Genomic DNA, 17,861 nt, shown 5'->3' on the forward strand with positions numbered 1-17,861 from the left:
CACACCTGTACAACCCCGAGCCATTGTCTCTCTCTCTCTCTCTCTCTAAAGTGCTTTTACGAAGTGGAGGCGGCGTTGACTTGAATTTTCAATGCGTTTCCTTTGAAACGGCTTATGTTACAAAGCAATCGATTATAAAGTTTTATATTTTTCTCAATTCTTTCCTCTTTTAACTAAGCAGCCTTTACTCAATTACATGTGAAATGACAGGATGGTCCCGTCTTACTAATAGTTCGCGACTCCCCAATCTTTTTATGCATTCCTTTTCTTTCACATATACATGAAACTAATTTTATTTATTTATTACTTTTTCTCTTTGACTTTTACAGTCATATTTGATAATTATAAATAAAAATCAAATTTTAAATTTTATAAAAAGAAGTCATTTTCGTTTAAAGAAAATTCGATTTCTATTAAATAATTTTAAGCCTAGTTTGAATACATTTTCAAAATACTTTATTACTATTTATTATTTTATTATTATTTTTACATACTTTTTTATTACTATTCAATTTTATTTAATATTTTATTATTATTATTTTATTACTATTAACAAAATATCTAAAAATATTTTATTATCCAAACGTAACCTTAAACAATATTATTAATACTAAATATCATTATTTTAATCTAATAAATTATGATTAAATAAAGCATAATATCGTGTCTATAAATTGTATTACCCAAAATTATTTGATGAATAAATTAGATTTTAATTTTTTTGAGTTATTAAACAAGTTAATCACTTCATTTTTTAATTCTCTTTGATTTTTTAACATATTTAACCTATCCAAAAGGCTAAAAGTGTAAGTTACTAATTCGGAAGCCAGCAATTCAGTATTCGCAAAAGATGCTGTGAAATTGGAGCCATTTCCGTTGAAGGTTTCGTTGACGTGCACGAATTGTATTGGTCTCTTCTCCCGTCGTTTAGAATTTTCCATCCTCCCATTTAGTGGGGCTCCATTCCTCTTTCCCTCTCTCGCGCGCGCGGTCGGTGCATTCCGGAAGATTCCTAATTTTCCGATAGCATTTCCGATCGCGCTTGTTTCACTTTTCCAAGAAAACCTCTCTCACGCTCCCCGAGGCAAAAAAATCTTCGACTGCCCTTAACCTCGTAGGATTTTCAATTTCTTTTGCCGCGATTTAGCTGTCATTCATCGGATCTCTAATTTCATTGAAACCGCCGACTCTGATATCGAGTATTCCATGTTCGGTGAGTTTACTTTTGCTTTGTGGAAAGCTTATAATTTTTTGAATTTGCACCTCGATTGGTTGCTGAGAAAAGCGGTGGAAATGGAAGAAACCGCCTCGATATGATTTGGAACTCATATTTCCTGTTCTCGTTCTCTCTTTCTTTCCCATATATTCTCTATTTTCATTCAAAAGCTATGTACAAAAGAAAAAACCCAAAAGACCGGAATTTTTTTTTTTTTTTTTTGGTAACAAAAAATTCGTTTTCTTTTCAATTTTCTCAGCAACGAAACAGAGCTGTTACATGTTTCTTTTCATTTTGCGCAAGGCTGATGGTGATTTATTTATTTGAAATAGAAGGTGGAGGAACTTGAGTTGTTTTATCGTTGAAGATGGCGAGCCATGGCGGTGCTTCAAGAAGAAGTCTATCATTAATGAACAAGAGTAAAAACTCGGAGAATGAAGGCCTTGATCATACGCGAAAATCTGTTTCATCTTCGCGCTCTATGTATGTACCAGTACGCTATATGTTACGGTCTTTTGTTATTATTATTATTTCTGTAGAGATTCTGCCGTTTGATGTCTCAAGGGAAAATTTGTTAGAAAATTGTGTTTTGGTTATCTGATTTGTTACTGAATCGGTGTGCGTTCGTTTGCATGATTATCATCAGTCATGAGAGCATTGAAATGTTGTGAAAGCATTTGCAGTCGCATTATCAGAAGCAAATTGATATATATGTAGCTATACGCACCAACTCTACAAACTGTTCTAAGAAGGCTAATAGGCTAGCTCAAGTCGACTTTTCGTAAAATAAACTCTTAAGAAAGTTTCCTTGTCAACTTTCATCTGGAACAGGGGGCCAACTGGAGAGCGCACTGTAAAAAGGCTGCGGCTCTCGAAGGCTCTAACGCTTCCTGAAAATACAACTATTCTTGAGGCTTGCCGTCGGATGGCTGCTCGTAGGGTTGATGCTTTATTGCTAACTGACTCCAATGCATTACTTTGTGGAATCCTTACAGACAAGGTGATACTTGAATTCGTTGTGTGACCAAATTCCCAAAAAAATAACAAAAACAAAAACATTGCCTTAAATGCTGCATATACTGGGATTTTAACAGTTCTGTAATATGTTTCACGTAACTATTCCTTTTTATGGTTGAAGGATATAGCGACTAGGGTTATTGCCCGTGAGGTTAACCTTGAGGAGACGCAGGTTTCCAAAGTTATGACGAGGAACCCGGTTTTTGTTCTTTCTGACACTCTTGCTGTAGAAGCCCTTCAGAAGATGGTGCAAGGTTGATGGAAATTTTAGAGACCATCCAAGTTTTCTCACTTTTTCATAAGAAATACTGTCTGATATCTTGCTCTTTGAATTCTTATAAAAAACAATCCGCCTGTGTCTGTGTCTGTACAGGAAGATTCAGACATTTGCCAGTAGTGGAGAATGGGGAGGTCGTTGCTTTACTTGATATAGCAAAGTGTTTATATGATGCCATTGCACGTATGGAAAGGGCAGCTGAAAAGGGTAAGGCTATTGCCGCAGCTGTTGAAGGCGTCGAAAAGCATTGGGGGACATCAGTTTCAGGTCGGTAGAGTTATTTAGAATACCTTATTTTCTATGGTTGTGTAATACTTGTTTAGGTGTCTCCAGGAAAAAATGTTATTGTCTGCTGTTTCAATTGATGTACAGGTCCCAATACCTTCATTGAAACACTTCGGGAGCGGATGTTTAGGCCTTCTCTGTCTACAATCATTCCGGAGAATTCAAAGTAGGTAATATCTCTTTTTTATAATTTGTTATGTGGTATAATATAATGCTATATGTTGACAGTATTACACAACTTATTTTGTTTACAACTATTAAAAAGAATAAAGTACTTTATTCAACAAATAGTGGCATCTTTCAGGGTTGTAACAGTTTCCCCGACAGAAACAGTTTTAGCAACAACAAAGAAGATGCTTGAACTTCGATTAAGCTCTGCAGTTGTGACAATTGATAACAAACCGCGGGGAATACTTACGTAAGTCTGTTATGGATAGCTGCACTTCACTCTTGATTAGCTCTCAACCACTAAAGGAAAACCTCACATTGCCCATCATTTTTCTATTTCATAGAGAAGAGTCGTTAACTTCAATTGTTGTGATGCAACTCCTAGGGATTGGCTCAACTGGTGAGGGCCTTGTCTTGGGGGTATGCTCCCCATGTCTAAGATTTGAACCCTTGCAAACAATTTTTAGGGGCCACATCTCATTAGTGAAAAGCCGATAATTCTTGATCCATACGATGTGGGCCCATTACACGGGGCCAGAGTTTAACGGCTAAAAGACACAACTGCATTTGCATGGTCTCCCGGTTTCTTCTCATAGAAAAACATTAACTCTTGTGATGCATCTTTTGTTTTTATCATTAGTACGTTCATAATTTCTGCAATTTAATCTTGTCAGTTCAAAGGATATCTTGATGCGGGTAATAGCACAAAATCTTCCTCCAGAGTCCACTTCAGTGGAGAAGGTATTTTCCTTTTTTCATCTAGGGAAACATGTTTGGGTTTTTTTCACAGAAGAAGAAGCAACAAAGAACTTCCTGTAGACATTTTTCCTTGAAATATCAGTTATTGCAAAGAGGCACCTCAAGTTTTTTTTTGTATAATTAAGACAAGAAACTAAATCAATTATTGATTTGCATGCTTCTGATTCAATATATAGGTCATGACACCGAATCCAGAATGTGCTACGGTAGATACACCAATTGTTGATGCACTGCATAGTATGCATGATGGGAAGTTTTTGCATCTTCCTGTAGTAGATAGAGGTATTACACCGCTACTATTAAAGAGCACAAATGTTGTAAACAAGTCATTGTAGTTTCTGGTAAGTACTGATTGTTGTATACAGATGGAGCTGTGGTTGCCGTTGTGGATGTGATACATATCACTCATGCTGCTGTAGCTACAGTAAGTCAATTATGTACCTATCTGGGACTATATAATGCTTGGTAATGTTCTGTCCATGCAGTTAATTTTAATCTCACGAGTTTTACAGGATAAAAGCCACCACATCCAATCACATTTCAACATATTGAAAGAGATAACCTATTTCAAGTTGCAACAGTGTCTTAGTTGTAGTTTCTATTGATTGTTGATATAACTTAGAAAAAATGCAAGTCTTGTTGAGTTAACATCAGTTCACTTTTTCTCGTTCCCTCTGTTTTAATTGACTGCTTTGATAATAATGTAGTTTTGAATATTATCCTATGAATTAAAACTTATGATTTTTCAGTACATCCAACTGTTTAGAATGATTAGGGGGCCCCAAGTAGGTGGCCATATCATGCCTGTACATGTTTATCCTAAGGCTGGAACAGTCTTCGGTGATTGAATGCACCAGTTCTGTTGGGTGAGAACAAGCGAGTGCACCAGTTCTGGCGTGCTTTGTAGTTGATCAGAAGTATAAACCTATTCAGCAACTCAACCACAATATCCATTGTGATTTATAATTTTCTTCATGGAGAAATGGGAAATAGCCAAATACTTGTCCGTCCCACAATATATGATGTGCTTCCTTTTGGATTGTCACATAATATAAGAAAGTTTCGAAAAAGTTTTCACTTTTTCAAGTTTCTTTATTTGCCTCACCTTAGCAAACAAGATGTTTATAAACATTGCATCAGCTTTAACATAAAGTGGCAGATATGTTATTAAAATACTATGTTTTTACATGTTCATTAAAAATCGTATGATTCTAAACTATAAAATGGAGGCAGCAGGACATTAGCAACCGAACAAAAAAATGATGACATGCCATGCTATTCACTAAGGTAGCAAGTTATATGACTTCTTTTGATCACTAGTTAGCATAAATATGGCATTAGCAGGAAGTTTATGTTTTTATCTGATTTGTCACCTTCACTCGCCCGTTCTTTCGCTGCCCATCTAATTTTAGCCTTGGGTGATTCTAATTTATAAAATAGTGTAATTTTCTTTGCTTTCTCTTTCTTATTCTTCTTCCATACAGAAGATATAAGTAAATACCAGTTGTAGAAATTACTTGGCCAGAACAAATTCCACAGTTCTGCTATTGAGATTTCATTTTGAAGAAGCATATGATGCTTTTTCTTCTTCTAGGACCTTCAAAATGTAATTGTTATGGAGGGTAATCTAGCTTCATTTTTTCCTTTATTGACTAGGCTGGAAGTACTACTGGCATAAGTAATGAAGCCACACACACTATGATGCAAAAGTTCTGGGATTCTGCCATGGCCTTAAGCAACCATGATGATGAAGATACACAAAGGTTATTTATATGCATTGGTGATACTGCAAGAATATCATTCTGACTTGGCCATTAATTTGTACTTACACATTGTGAGGTCTCAGTGAAGGTTCCTTTAAATTGGCTTCAGAAGGAACGGAGGCTGGGAAATCACTTCCTTTTCCCTCACCAAACCTGCCAAATTCATTTGCTTATAAAATCCAAGACAAGAAGGGAAGAATGCATAGGTTTACTTGCGGTATGCTACTTATTCTTCTTGTCCGTTAAGGCATCCATCAAGTGGCCATCATTTTTGGTATTCTTTTTAAATTTTTAGTTTGTGGTATTCCATTTTCCACTGTGCCGCATATTTAGCCCATTGTTCAATTGCTGTGTCCATTTGGTTCATCTAGGTGACTCATTTAAATAAGTGGCTCTCTGTTTGGCCCTGAATTCTGAACTTAGCAGTTTCACTACCATATATGTTGTCTAGTATGTAATTGTAAAAATAGTAAGCTGCGCTGGTAACACTATAATGGTATAGAAAAAGCTTGTTGGTAACTTGTTATTTATTTATTTTTGAACAATGGATCAAGCTTTTTGTTTTGGAGATGATCTGGATGAGTCATTTAGATCAGGGTTCACCCCCAGCATCCTAACATAGCACTTTACTTATATTTGGTGGTTGACTGGGTATTTGTATTGTTGCTTGAGTTCAGGTGCCCACAGTTTGGCAGATCTCATAGCTGCAATCCTTCAGAGGGTGGGAGATGACATTGATCCTCACAGGCTACCTCAAATTCTGGTATTTTTTATGATGATTGTATTTCATCTTCATTTGGCTGGATTTTTTTGTTTTTCCTTGTCACCCAATTATAAGCTGATATTAGCTAAATTCTGTAGTATGAAGATGAAGACCATGATAAAGTTGTACTAGCATCAGATAACGATCTGGTTGCTGCTGTGGACCATGCAAAGTCAGCTGGTTGGAAGGTATGGTTGATCTGTCTATTTGTCCTTGAGATTTTTCAAGGAGGAAACATAGGGGTTATCATCTTGTAGAGTTTTAGAGAGGACCGTGAAAGTTCAAAATATGGATACCCACAAAAACTTTGCCTTTCCTTTTTTCTTTATTGGTTTCTGGAAAAAAGCATTCAGAACTTTTCCTTTGGGCGAGTGTTGTAGCATTTTGCAGTCCAAGCACAATGGAGACATTTTTTTCTTAGCAAAGGAATTTTGTTTTCTCATAAGAACTCTACAAAGTTTGACGTTTGAGCAATTCATACTTTGCAGGGATTGAAATTGCATTTAGATTATTCAGGAGTACGTGGTCGAAGGAGAGCCACCGGTTCAGGCGATTTGGATTATGCCAATGCAGATGCATGGGCCTCTGCATATAGTGCTGTTGCAGCAGGAGCTGCCCTTGTTGCTGGATTAGGTGTATTAGCATTCTTAAGAAGATCAACCTAATATCATAGAATACTTGTGGTATTTAAGCGAATTTCAAGATTAGCAAGGCTGATTTGCTTCCAAAGACTAGACTCCAAATCAAAATTGGTCCGGAGGGCATGTCTTCTGATTGGTATCTGTTATTGTATCAACTATATACGAAGTACAATCAATTTTTGGGCAGTGGCTATTGATACGATTGTATGCGCGACTGATTTTGTACCTGTGTATTCTTGTCCACCACCAAGGTTTTTCAGCTTGGTGAACTCTGGAGAGATTGTGTGAAAAATAAATGATGATCCCATGAAATCTGTAATTTGTTTCGTATTTCTAAAATTACAAGACGTCTAAGATACAAATTAGAATGGATCTCTTTGCTCTCTGTCATTATCATCCATTCGGCATCATTAACACTATTGTTATTATCATTTTCATAATTCACAATCATCTTCACCACTATAAATAACAAGACATTGATTGCATCATCAAGAAATTAGTGATGAGAAATAACTTTGATTTTACGATATCTTTTGCTAGAGAGATACGTGTGATAATTTTTAAAAAATTGAATTAGGTGATGAGAGATAGAGAGAACTAGGGCACAAAATAGAAGGATCTGGAATACTTCTGTATATTTCATCAAACAGTAAAAACAATATATAATAAAAGTGAGTAACATACTAACTAAGGTGCACGTGCATACAGGTGATTAAAAATAAATTTAATGCACTAATAGGCCCCCTCAAGCTGGAGTGTGTAAATTAAGAACACCCAGCTTGGATAGAAGACTATGAAATCTATATGTTCCTAAAGGCTTAGTAAAAAAATCACCTAATTGATGTTCAGAAGAAACATGTAAAGTAATTACAGTGTCATTTTGAATCAAGTCCCTAACTAAATGACAATCTATCTCAATATGTCTTGTTCTTTCGTGAAAAAACAGGATTAGCAGCAATATGTAATGTTGCTTGACTATCACAATACAAAACAGATGGAGAGGAAAAAATAATTCTGAAATCAGCAAGTAATGCAGTGAGCCATTTTATTTCACAAGCAGAAGCCATTGAACGATATTCAGCTTCACCAGAGGACCTAGAAACAGTCACTTGTTTCTTGACTTCCATGAAATCAATGAATCACCAAGAAAGATGCAGAAACCAGTGACGGATCTTCTGGAATCAGGACATGTGGCCCAGTCTGAGTCACAAAAACCTTTTAGCTGCAGAGAAGATGAACTGGGAAAAAACAACCATTGACCAGCAGTAGTCTTAACATATCTTACAACTCTGAGAGCAGTATCATGACAAGATTGGCGTGAATGGTCCAAAAACTAACTCAAAGTATTCACACAATAAGAAATGACAGGTCTAGTGAGTGTCAAATAAAGAAGTCTATCAATTAACCTTCTATAAGATGATGGATCATCAAGTAAAGGGCTAGAAGTTTCAGTTTTGGACAATCGTAAATTCTGATCCATAGGAGAAGTGGCTGGCTTACCATCAAGAAGACCAGAATTAGTAACAATCTCTAGTGCATATTTTCTCTAAGAAAGAGAAATACCTTTAGTAGATCTTGCCACCTCAAGACCCAAAAAATACCTCAAATTTGCCAAGGTCTTTCAGCTTGAAATGTAAATACAGAAATTCCTTAAGGTCAGCAACAGATGTGGAATTATTAGAGACAATGACAATATCATCAACATACACCAATAGTGCCATAAAAGAACTACCAAAATACTTTGTAAACAAAAAATAATCAGATTTAGACTGAGTAAAACCATAAGTAATTAAAGTGGAAGAGAACTTAGAGAACCACTGACGAGAAGCTTGTTTTAAGCCATATAGAGACTTAAGTAACTTGCATACCCAAGTGTCTCCAGGTTTCGAAAAACTAGGTGGTAATTTTGTATAAATTTCTTCATCCAATTCCTCACGAAGAAATGCATCGTTTACATCCAGTTGATATAATTCCTAGTTGTGAATAGCAGCCAAGGCAAGAAAACAGCAAACAGTAGTAAGCTTTGCAATAAGGGAAAAAGTATCAAAATAATCAATGCCCTCACGTTGAGTATAACCCTTGGCTACTAAACGAGCCTTATATCTCTCTAAAGTGTCATCAGATTTCAACTTGCACTTATATACCCATTTACAACCAATTGATTGCTTGCCAATAGGTAAGTCAGTTAAAACCCAAGTATTATTAGCTTCTACATTGATTTCAGCAGCCATTGCATCCCTCAAATGAGAATGTTTTATGGCTTGATGAAAGAATTTAGGTTCATATAGAGAGTCAATAGAAAAACAAAAATGTTTATAGGAATTGGAAAATTTGGAATATGATAAGAATGAAGAAATACGGTAGACAATACTTGCTACTGAAGAGCCATCAACCAGAGGAGAATGAGTAACTTCATTAGTATTGATCAAGGAACAATGGTAATGTTGCAAGTAATCGAGTGGTCTTCTATTTCTTGTGGATTTTCGGGTAGGAATGGAAACAAAATCATTTTCTAGATTGGAATATGTGGATGGAATATTGGATGATGTAAGAGTATCTAATTGAGAATGAGATGGAGATTGAGAAGGATTTAGAACAATGTCTGATAAAGGGGCTGGTAAAACAGGATCATGAATGAAACCAGAATCTAATGGAGTTATAGAATTTGATTTGAAAGGAAAAATAGTCTCATAAAAGACAACATCTCTTGAAATTAAAAACTTGTGAGTATGGATGTTATAGAGTTTATACCCTTTTATGCCAACTGGATATCCAAGGAATATACAAGCTTGAGCTCGAGGAGAAAATTTGGTTGAAGAACCACCAAGAATGGATGCATAGCAAAGGCAACCAAAAACTTTAAGATTATTGTATTGGGTTTAACAGAAAATAACACCTCATATGGCGATTTATTAGAAAGAATAGGAGTTGACATTTTATTTATAAGATAAACAACAGTTAAAACACAATCACTCCAAAAATTTAAAGGTATATGAGATTGAAATCTGATGGCTCGAGCAACATTTAATATATGCTGATGTTTTCTTTTAACAATAGCATTTTGTTGAGAAGTATATACACAACTAAGTTGATGTATAACCTCTTTATCAACAAAAAAAGATTTCATATCAAACTCCAAAGCATTATCACTACGAACAGTTTTGATTTTTGAATTAAACTGAGTCTCAACAAAAGAAAAAAAATGCTTGTATATAAGATCAAGTTTCAGATTTTGACTTAAGTAAGTATATCCAAGTACACCTACTAAAATCATCTATAATGGTTAAAAAATATTTGAAGCCATTATAAGAAGGTATAGAAAAAGGTCCCCATACATCATAATGAATGATTTCAAACACAGATGTTGTATGAGATGTACTCAAAGAAAAAGACAATCGTTTCTGTTTGGCAAGAGAACATATATCACAATGATTAATATGCTAAGATGTAAGGTTGGAAAGGTCAGAAGCAATGCCATGTAATCGAGAATTAAAAATATGTCCAAGTCGACAGTTCCATATGTAAGAGTTATTTCTAATAGAATTACAGTGAGGTGAAGTATCATTATCAATAGAATTACAAGAAATAGAAGTAATGCCTGGTGATTGCATTAAATGATATAGTCCTTGTGATTGCTTAGTTACTCCAATCGTCCTCCAATTGGAGAGGTCCTGAATATAATAGAAATCATGTAAGAATAAAAGAAACATGATCACTGTGAAACTAATTTGCTTACTGAAAAAAGATTGAAAGTAAATTTTGGAACATACAAAACATCAATTAGAACAAAGGAATCAGAAAGTCTAATCGTGCCCTTAGGTGTGACTTGAGTATATGACTCATTAGGTAATTTGACAGAAATATTGACAATGGAATTTATGGAAGAAAAAAGGGATTAGTGACCAATCATATGATCAATTGCACCTGAATCAAGAATCCAAGATTAAGATGGACTAACTATAAAAAAAAAAAAAAAAGATTAAGATGGACTAGAATTATGAGTATTATTAGCAAGAACAATGGAAGTACCTGAAAAACAAGGATCAGATGTGGAGGATATAGAAGAATTAGAGGGTGCATAAACTGTTCTTGCTTGATTTACAGAGGAACATTAGATTGAGTTTGAAGAAATGCAATGAACTGTTTACATTGATCTTGAGAAAAAGGAAATGATTGGGTTAAAACTGAATCAGAAATATTAGATTGGCTAGCAGACACTTGATTGACATTAGGATTTCGAGATTTCAGTTTGTATCCAGGAGGATGCCTATGAATCTTGTAACACTTATCAATAGTGTGCCCTATAAACCACAATGTGTACAGTATTGTCGATCCTTCTGAGGAACAAAAGCCTTGCCATGTTTGGATCCATTAGATCCAGCTGATCCAGTAGATCCACGATTAAAATCTCGAGTAGAATCTCGATTCGAAAACATAACAACAGATTCACTAGAAGTCAGAGAATCAGATACAATTTCTCTCTATTTCTCTTCTTGTAAAACAAAAGAGAAAACCTTATTAATTGGGAGAAATGGATCAAAAAGTAAATCTGACTGCGCAAATGAGCATAAGACTCATTGAGGCCCATTAAGAATTGTATAACATAATCTTCTTGCTGAAAATCAACGATTTCCTTTATAGCTCCACAAGAACATGGAGGCAGTGGGCGAAAATGAACCATTTCTTCCCACAACTTTTTAAACTGGTAAAATAAGAACTTACAGATGAAGCTTCTTGAGTTAAAGAAGCAATGTTCTTTCAAATCTGAAAAATACGAGGGCGATTGCTTTGAGCAAACCTTTCCTTTAGATCGTTCCACATCTCCTTGGCAGAATCGATATAGATGACATCCTTCGACATAGCGTTGAGAAGCCATGACAGAATCACTGTATTATATTACACCGGATCCATGCACTATGCATCGGATCAAAGGTGGGAGGCGATGGCAAAGCACCATTCACAAAACAAAGTTTATTCTTGGAAATAAGGGTCATGGACATAGACTTGTTCCAAGTAAGATAGTTATCGCCATTTAGCGGCTGAGAGATGAGAATGGCGTCGGGATGGTCACCGTGTTAAAGATAGAAAGGATTAGAGTAATCCTCATGTTGATGAGAAGGAGCAACGGGAAAAGGGGGAGGTAAAGAGTCAAAGGCCATTTTCGAGATGAGACGAAACGGCACTAGGGTTTGTTTACATCTGATACCATGATGAGAGATAGAGAGAATTAGGGCACAAAATAGAAGAATCTGGAATACTTTCATATATTTCATCAAACAGTAAAAAGTGAGTAACACACTAACTAAGGTGCACGTGCATACATATGATTAAAAATAAATTTAATACACTAATATTAGGGATGATATATATTGGATTTGAGGGAAAATTGGGAGTCGGAAAGACTTTTGACGAGGCATGAATCGAGCAACCACAGGTCCACAAGACGCTGATGCACCTCTTCATCATCGGAGCCCAACAGGGTTCAACGACAATTCCAGAATGATGCACTGTCGCGTGCTTGAGTTAGACCACGTGGCAATATTTCCTAACTTCTTTTTATCTTTATTTGACATTTTGTGGTACAAATGTTTGACTTTATGCTGACAAATGACGATCAGATTAGAGAGAGAGAGAGAGAGAGAGAGAGAGAGGGATGAATGGGGCATCAAGGCGTAGGAAAGGGAAAGAAATGGGACAGCTACAATTTATACCTCAATTTGACAAGATCTACCTGTGAACATAATTACTTTTGAAACGTAATTATCTTGTTAATAACGTTTCAATATGATGTCATTCATCCTACTCTTTTATGATTGATATTCGGAAATTGAATCCTCACATGGCCCTGCCCTCAATATGATCTCATTCGTCATACTCATGTAAAAAAATCACTGTATCGTCCATGACATCAATCTCAAACGACCCCCAAAATTGAAATTTACCTTACCTTCTTCACGCGACTCCACCATGAGAAATTTTAGTGGCACCCATGTTAGTTAATTCACGGCCATGCATGCGAACAAGAGGAAAAGAGAAGTAAGCTAATGGTAGCGGTTCAATGTGGGATTTGTGGGGATGAAGGCCACGTGAAAGTAGGTATATGAAATATGATTGTGGAGAGACAAAGAGGTTGACAGTGATGTCAAAGCAGCATTAAAGATGTTGGCTTTCAACTGTTAATTGGGTTGTTATCTCGACCAATTCTCGTTATGGGCTTGTCTTGTGAACACTAGTAGTTTTTGCCATATAAAACCTGTCCTTATTGTTTTAAAATTGATAAGGAAATTAAGACCAGCTGATCCTTACAATGTCTGTCAGTCAAATATGCCTCTTATGCATACTAATAAGTAGGTTTGTTGTTGAACAATAAGGCCCAACTATGATATGAACCAATGTTTTTTAGTTTGACATGTCAAAGCAAATTATATAAATTTTTATTATTGGGCTCCATTTTTGGGAAATTACTGAATCGATTTGTAACTGTCATAGATCCATCATCTTGATGATCCGAAAGTTTTATTTGTCGTGGTGCGCCATGTTCCCCGCATACTGCTAACTGAAGCTGCAAAAGAGGCGGTGGCTGTTTTGACCTTGTTTCTTTTATGTCCTCAAAACCATAGATCAGCCACATTCTCTCAAACAACGGTGTGAATATAATATAGAGCAGGTTGATCTCAACTTTGGAAAAAGTTAGCAGCACGAGACAGGAGTACCGTTTTCACTTTCCCTTTATTGCTTTCCTTTTCTAAAAGAATCATTTAGCAGAAACAGCACGAAAACCAGAAACTTCTTCCCCTCTCCTTGCTCCGTACTCCCAAATCAACTACTGTAACTCCTCCCTTTCTGAATCCTGATAAATATCAGTGATAATGTGTTAGACTAGATATCCCTCCCAAGTGCTATTTTGTGGCATCACTCACAGAGCCCAGAGAGAGAGAGAGAGAGAGAGAGAGAGAGAGAGAGAGAGAGCGAAACAAAGCAAACCCATCGAGCCAAAACACTCGACTTTCAGTGAGCAAGCAGCAAGTATGGGAAGTTCCAAAACCAGGTTACCAGGTCCACCTTCATTTACCTGCATTTTCTTTCTATTTCTCACACAATCATGGGTTTTGCCACCCGCCCAATTTGCCTCAGCAGTCCCGCCACCCCAACAACCCATCAAAACTATTGTTGTTTTGGTCATGGAGAACAGGTCCTTTGACCACTTGCTTGGATGGATGAAAAAAGCCATTAACCCATTAATCAATGGAGTCACAGGAAAAGAATGCAACCCGGTATCCACCAAAAACCCAAACTCAGAGTCCGTTTGCTTCACAGATGATTCTGAGTTCGTGGATCCGAATCCGGGACACTCCTTTGAGGCAGTGGCGCAACAGGTATTTGGCTCTGCTTCCATTCCTTCCATGACTGGTTTTGTGGAACAAGCACTGTCAGTTTTCCCAAACCACTCAGAAACTGTCATGAAAGGCTTCCGACCTGAAGCCGTGCCAGTCTACGCTACTTTGGTTCGTGAATTTGCGGTCTTTGATAGATGGTTTTCTTCACTCCCCGGCCCAACTCAACCCAATAGGCTGTTTGTGTACTCGGCTACTTCTCATGGTTCAACGTCCCACGTTAAGAAGCAATTGGCTTTAGGGTATCCACAAAAAACCATATTTGATTCTCTTCATGAGAATGGAATGAACTTTGGGATCTACTTCCAAAACATACCCACAACTCTCTTTTATAGAAATTTGAGGAAGTTAAAGTACATATTCAAGTTCCATCCGTTTGATTCAAAGTTCAAGAAAGATGCTTTAAAAGGTAAACTTCCAAGCTTAACCGTAATCGAGCCGAGGTATTTCGATCTAAATGGAATGCCTGCAAATGATGATCACCCTTCTCATGATGTGGCTAATGGGCAAAAACTAGTTAAGGAGGTTTACGAGACATTGAGGGCAAGTCCGCAGTGGAATCAGACCCTTTTGGTCATTACCTATGATGAACATGGTGGGTTCTATGATCATGTCCAGACTCCTTATGTTAATGTTCCTAATCCAGATGGGAACACAGGACCTGCTCCTTATTTCTTCAAATTTGATAGGCTTGGTGTTCGTGTACCCACAATTATGGTCTCTCCTTGGATTAAGAAAGGGACTGGTAAGTTCAAAATGTTCATATTTTGACTTTTTTTTTTTTTTTTTTTGGTATGGTTCTTTTTCCTGTTAAAGCTGTTTGTGCTGATGTTAGAGATGCTTTGAGTTGCATAGAATCGGTTGGTAACTACATAATTATATCATAGTTGCTAGCTATTTTCTGTAGCTAGTAAGGTTACAATCTCATTATGTTGTTGCTGAGATTAAGTTGGATTAGGTGGTGGTTAATTTTCTTAGTGACGTGTCTTCTGTACACGTATCTGTGGATTGAGTGGGAGAAAATAGATTGAGAAGCGTGGCTATGTGTTTCAAGTCAGCAAATTTGACAAGTTGGTGATTGATTTTCGAATGCTGCCAGAGATTAGAGGTTATGAGTGATTTGGTTGTTACTAGTGGTTTGGTTGGTACCCGAAGTCTTAGTGCATATTACTTTGAGAGTTTTGCTTCAAACTCAAATTTAATGTTTGTTGTTTCACTCACTTTCATCTATTATTGTACTGATCTCTATCTCTTTCCACAGTGATAAGTGGCCCAAAAGGGCCTGCTCCAAACTCCGAGTTCGAGCACTCTTCAATCCCTGCAACCATAAAGAAGATGTTCAACCTCTCCTCTAACTTCCTGACTCACAGGGATGCATGGGCTGGGACATTTGAGCAGGTTGTTGGGGAATTAACCTCTCCCAGAACCGATTGCCCTGGTACGTACCTATCCTACTATTCCAGCCCCATACTAATATTTAGTTTATGTATGATCTTTTATACCCACTAGACCTTAGAATAGTGTAATGTGGTTTTGCTGCAGAGACCCTTCCAGATGTGGCACCTTTGAGGACAACAGAAGCAAAGGAAGATAGTGAGCTATCCGAGTTTCAGAGTGAGGTAGTTCAACTAGCAGCTGTTCTCAATGGGGATCACTTCTTGAGCAGCTTCCCAAATGAAATGACCAGCAAAATGAATGTAAAAGCAGCGCATGATTATGTGAAGGGTGCTGTTGCAAGGTTCACAAGAGCAAGCAAAGAAGCCATCAAGTTAGGCGCAGAGCAGTCTGCCATTGTTGATATGAGATCATCCCTCACTACCAGATCCTCAACTCATAATTAATCAATCCTCCTAGGTCATATGTAGTATCCATGTCTGTCTTATAAAATATCTCAATAGGTGTCCCTTCTGTCTTTGTTTTCTTCAAGTAAAATGCAATGAAAACAGGGGGAAGCAATAGTTTCTCGAGTGATTCGGCTATTTCCATTGTCTTCTTTGCTTTAAGTGGTTATGGAAGCAATCAAAACAAAGTGTTAAGAAATCAAGTCTTACCCAAAGCAACGTATGTGATATTAGTATAATAGATTCAGGAACTCTTACGTTTATACGGCCTTTTTTTCTATATTAGTTTGTTTGCCTTTTTCTGGTACTTTAGTAAGCAAGACTAGGCAGAACAGCAGAACAATATGTGCAAAGCCTCAGGAATTCCTAGCATTCAAGAGGCGTTTTGGAATGAAATGAGACAGCTAAAAGCTTTAAGACGCATGGGAAAAGGGTGCCAACGATAGTACGGTAAACATTTACATTTACAACTACGAGTGACTATGGCAACTATTGTAGATTTTTGTATTGGCCGATGTCAAAAACAGAATAATGAAGTTGGATTTTTATGTGCTAACAGGTCGGGTGCATGCAATTGTTCTATTTAGAGGAACTTTGTACAAAAAGGTCCATATATTTCACAGGGATGTGCACAGCCCAACATATTTTTCTTAAAACTCAAGCCAGCCTAACAAAACCCAAACCCAAGTATTTGAGATTGGCTACATGAAACCAATTCCACGATTCAGCTCTAGGAAAACAAAGGATAGGTGCAATTTAGTTAGTCAATGGTAATTTTCTACGCAAGAGCACTTTCATTGGCTTGGCTAAAATCTAACTTTAACCAAATTTAGTTAACAAGATACTTAAAACATCTCACATTGAATTAGACATGTCTATATAAATTTAGACATTAACTACAGTAACTCACCAAATATGTGGGTGTACAATAACTTAGTCAAATACTATAATATTCATTTCTCACTCCTCTCACCAAATATGTAGGTATTTTTTATAATTAAAATATTTGGTTCGATTTATTATTATTAAATATAAAATGTGATAAAAATAAATAAATTAGTTAATATTAATTAGAATATTAATTATTAATTTAATTAGAATATAATTAATATTAATATTTAAAATTAATTTAATATTTAATAAATGTGATAAATATTAATATTAATTTAATTATAATATAATTATTATTAACATTTAATTGGTAGAACTACAAAATGTGATAAAAATAAATTAAATCAAAAATTATTAAATTAATAGTATTTTATTATTATATAAAAAATAAATAGATAATCTAATGTGAAGATTGGATTTGAATGGAATAGACAAATGCAAACTCATGTGATATTGCAAACTCATGTGATATTAACTAAAATTTGAATTTGCATTTGACCAATTCAATGAGAATGCTCTTAGGCTAATAGTAGTACAGGTATCGTCAGCAGCCCCTATACAACAACCAATTAGCCGATGCAAGTCAGAATAGCAACGATTAGGTTTGGATAGTAAGTTGAGATAATTACGTTGAAAGTTGAATAAAATATTGTTAGAATATTATTTTTTGATATTATTATTGTTTTGAGATTTGAAAAAGTTGAATAATTTATTGTATTTTATGTGAATTTATGAAAGTTGTAATGATGAGATGAGATGAGATGAGATGAGATGGGTTGAGAGTGTTTCTCAATCTAAATTGAGTAAATCAGCCAATGTAAGTATTTGTGAATCTGTGAGGAGCGA

General features: G+C 36.0%; 2 protein-coding genes across 3 annotated transcripts; both read left to right on the forward strand.

Moving 5' to 3' along the window:
• The first annotated feature begins 902 nt into the window (after nucleotides 1-902).
• LOC121234355 (CBS domain-containing protein CBSCBSPB5-like) lies at nucleotides 903-7,216 on the forward strand. 2 transcript variants are annotated; one of them, XM_041130269.1, is made up of 15 exons: nucleotides 903-1,213; nucleotides 1,552-1,699; nucleotides 2,048-2,216; nucleotides 2,355-2,487; nucleotides 2,607-2,777; nucleotides 2,883-2,961; nucleotides 3,100-3,213; nucleotides 3,638-3,704; nucleotides 3,899-4,004; nucleotides 4,088-4,146; nucleotides 5,379-5,485; nucleotides 5,569-5,702; nucleotides 6,163-6,248; nucleotides 6,347-6,436; nucleotides 6,737-7,216. In XM_041130269.1, exons 2-15 carry the CDS (start codon nucleotides 1,584-1,586, stop codon nucleotides 6,911-6,913), a joined length of 1,608 nt encoding a protein of 535 aa, XP_040986203.1. In that variant the 5' UTR covers nucleotides 903-1,213; nucleotides 1,552-1,583; the 3' UTR covers nucleotides 6,914-7,216. The 2 variants fall into 2 exon arrangements, with proteins under 2 accessions (XP_040986203.1, XP_040986202.1); XM_041130268.1 differs by having other exon boundaries at nucleotides 904-1,213; nucleotides 1,549-1,699.
• A 6,273-nt stretch (nucleotides 7,217-13,489) lies between these two features.
• Nucleotides 13,490-16,262, forward strand: LOC121234356 (non-specific phospholipase C6). Its single transcript, XM_041130270.1, has 3 exons — nucleotides 13,490-15,028; nucleotides 15,545-15,721; nucleotides 15,826-16,262. The coding sequence occupies exons 1-3, from the start codon at nucleotides 13,918-13,920 to the stop codon at nucleotides 16,122-16,124; spliced, it is 1,587 nt and encodes a 528-aa protein (XP_040986204.1). The 5' UTR covers nucleotides 13,490-13,917; the 3' UTR covers nucleotides 16,125-16,262.
• Nucleotides 16,263-17,861: the final 1,599 nt, after the last annotated feature.

The sequence above is a fragment of the Juglans microcarpa x Juglans regia genome, chromosome 6D (assembly GCF_004785595.1).
Source record: "Juglans microcarpa x Juglans regia isolate MS1-56 chromosome 6D, Jm3101_v1.0, whole genome shotgun sequence".
Classification (NCBI taxonomy): Eukaryota; Viridiplantae; Streptophyta; class Magnoliopsida; order Fagales; family Juglandaceae; genus Juglans; species Juglans microcarpa x Juglans regia.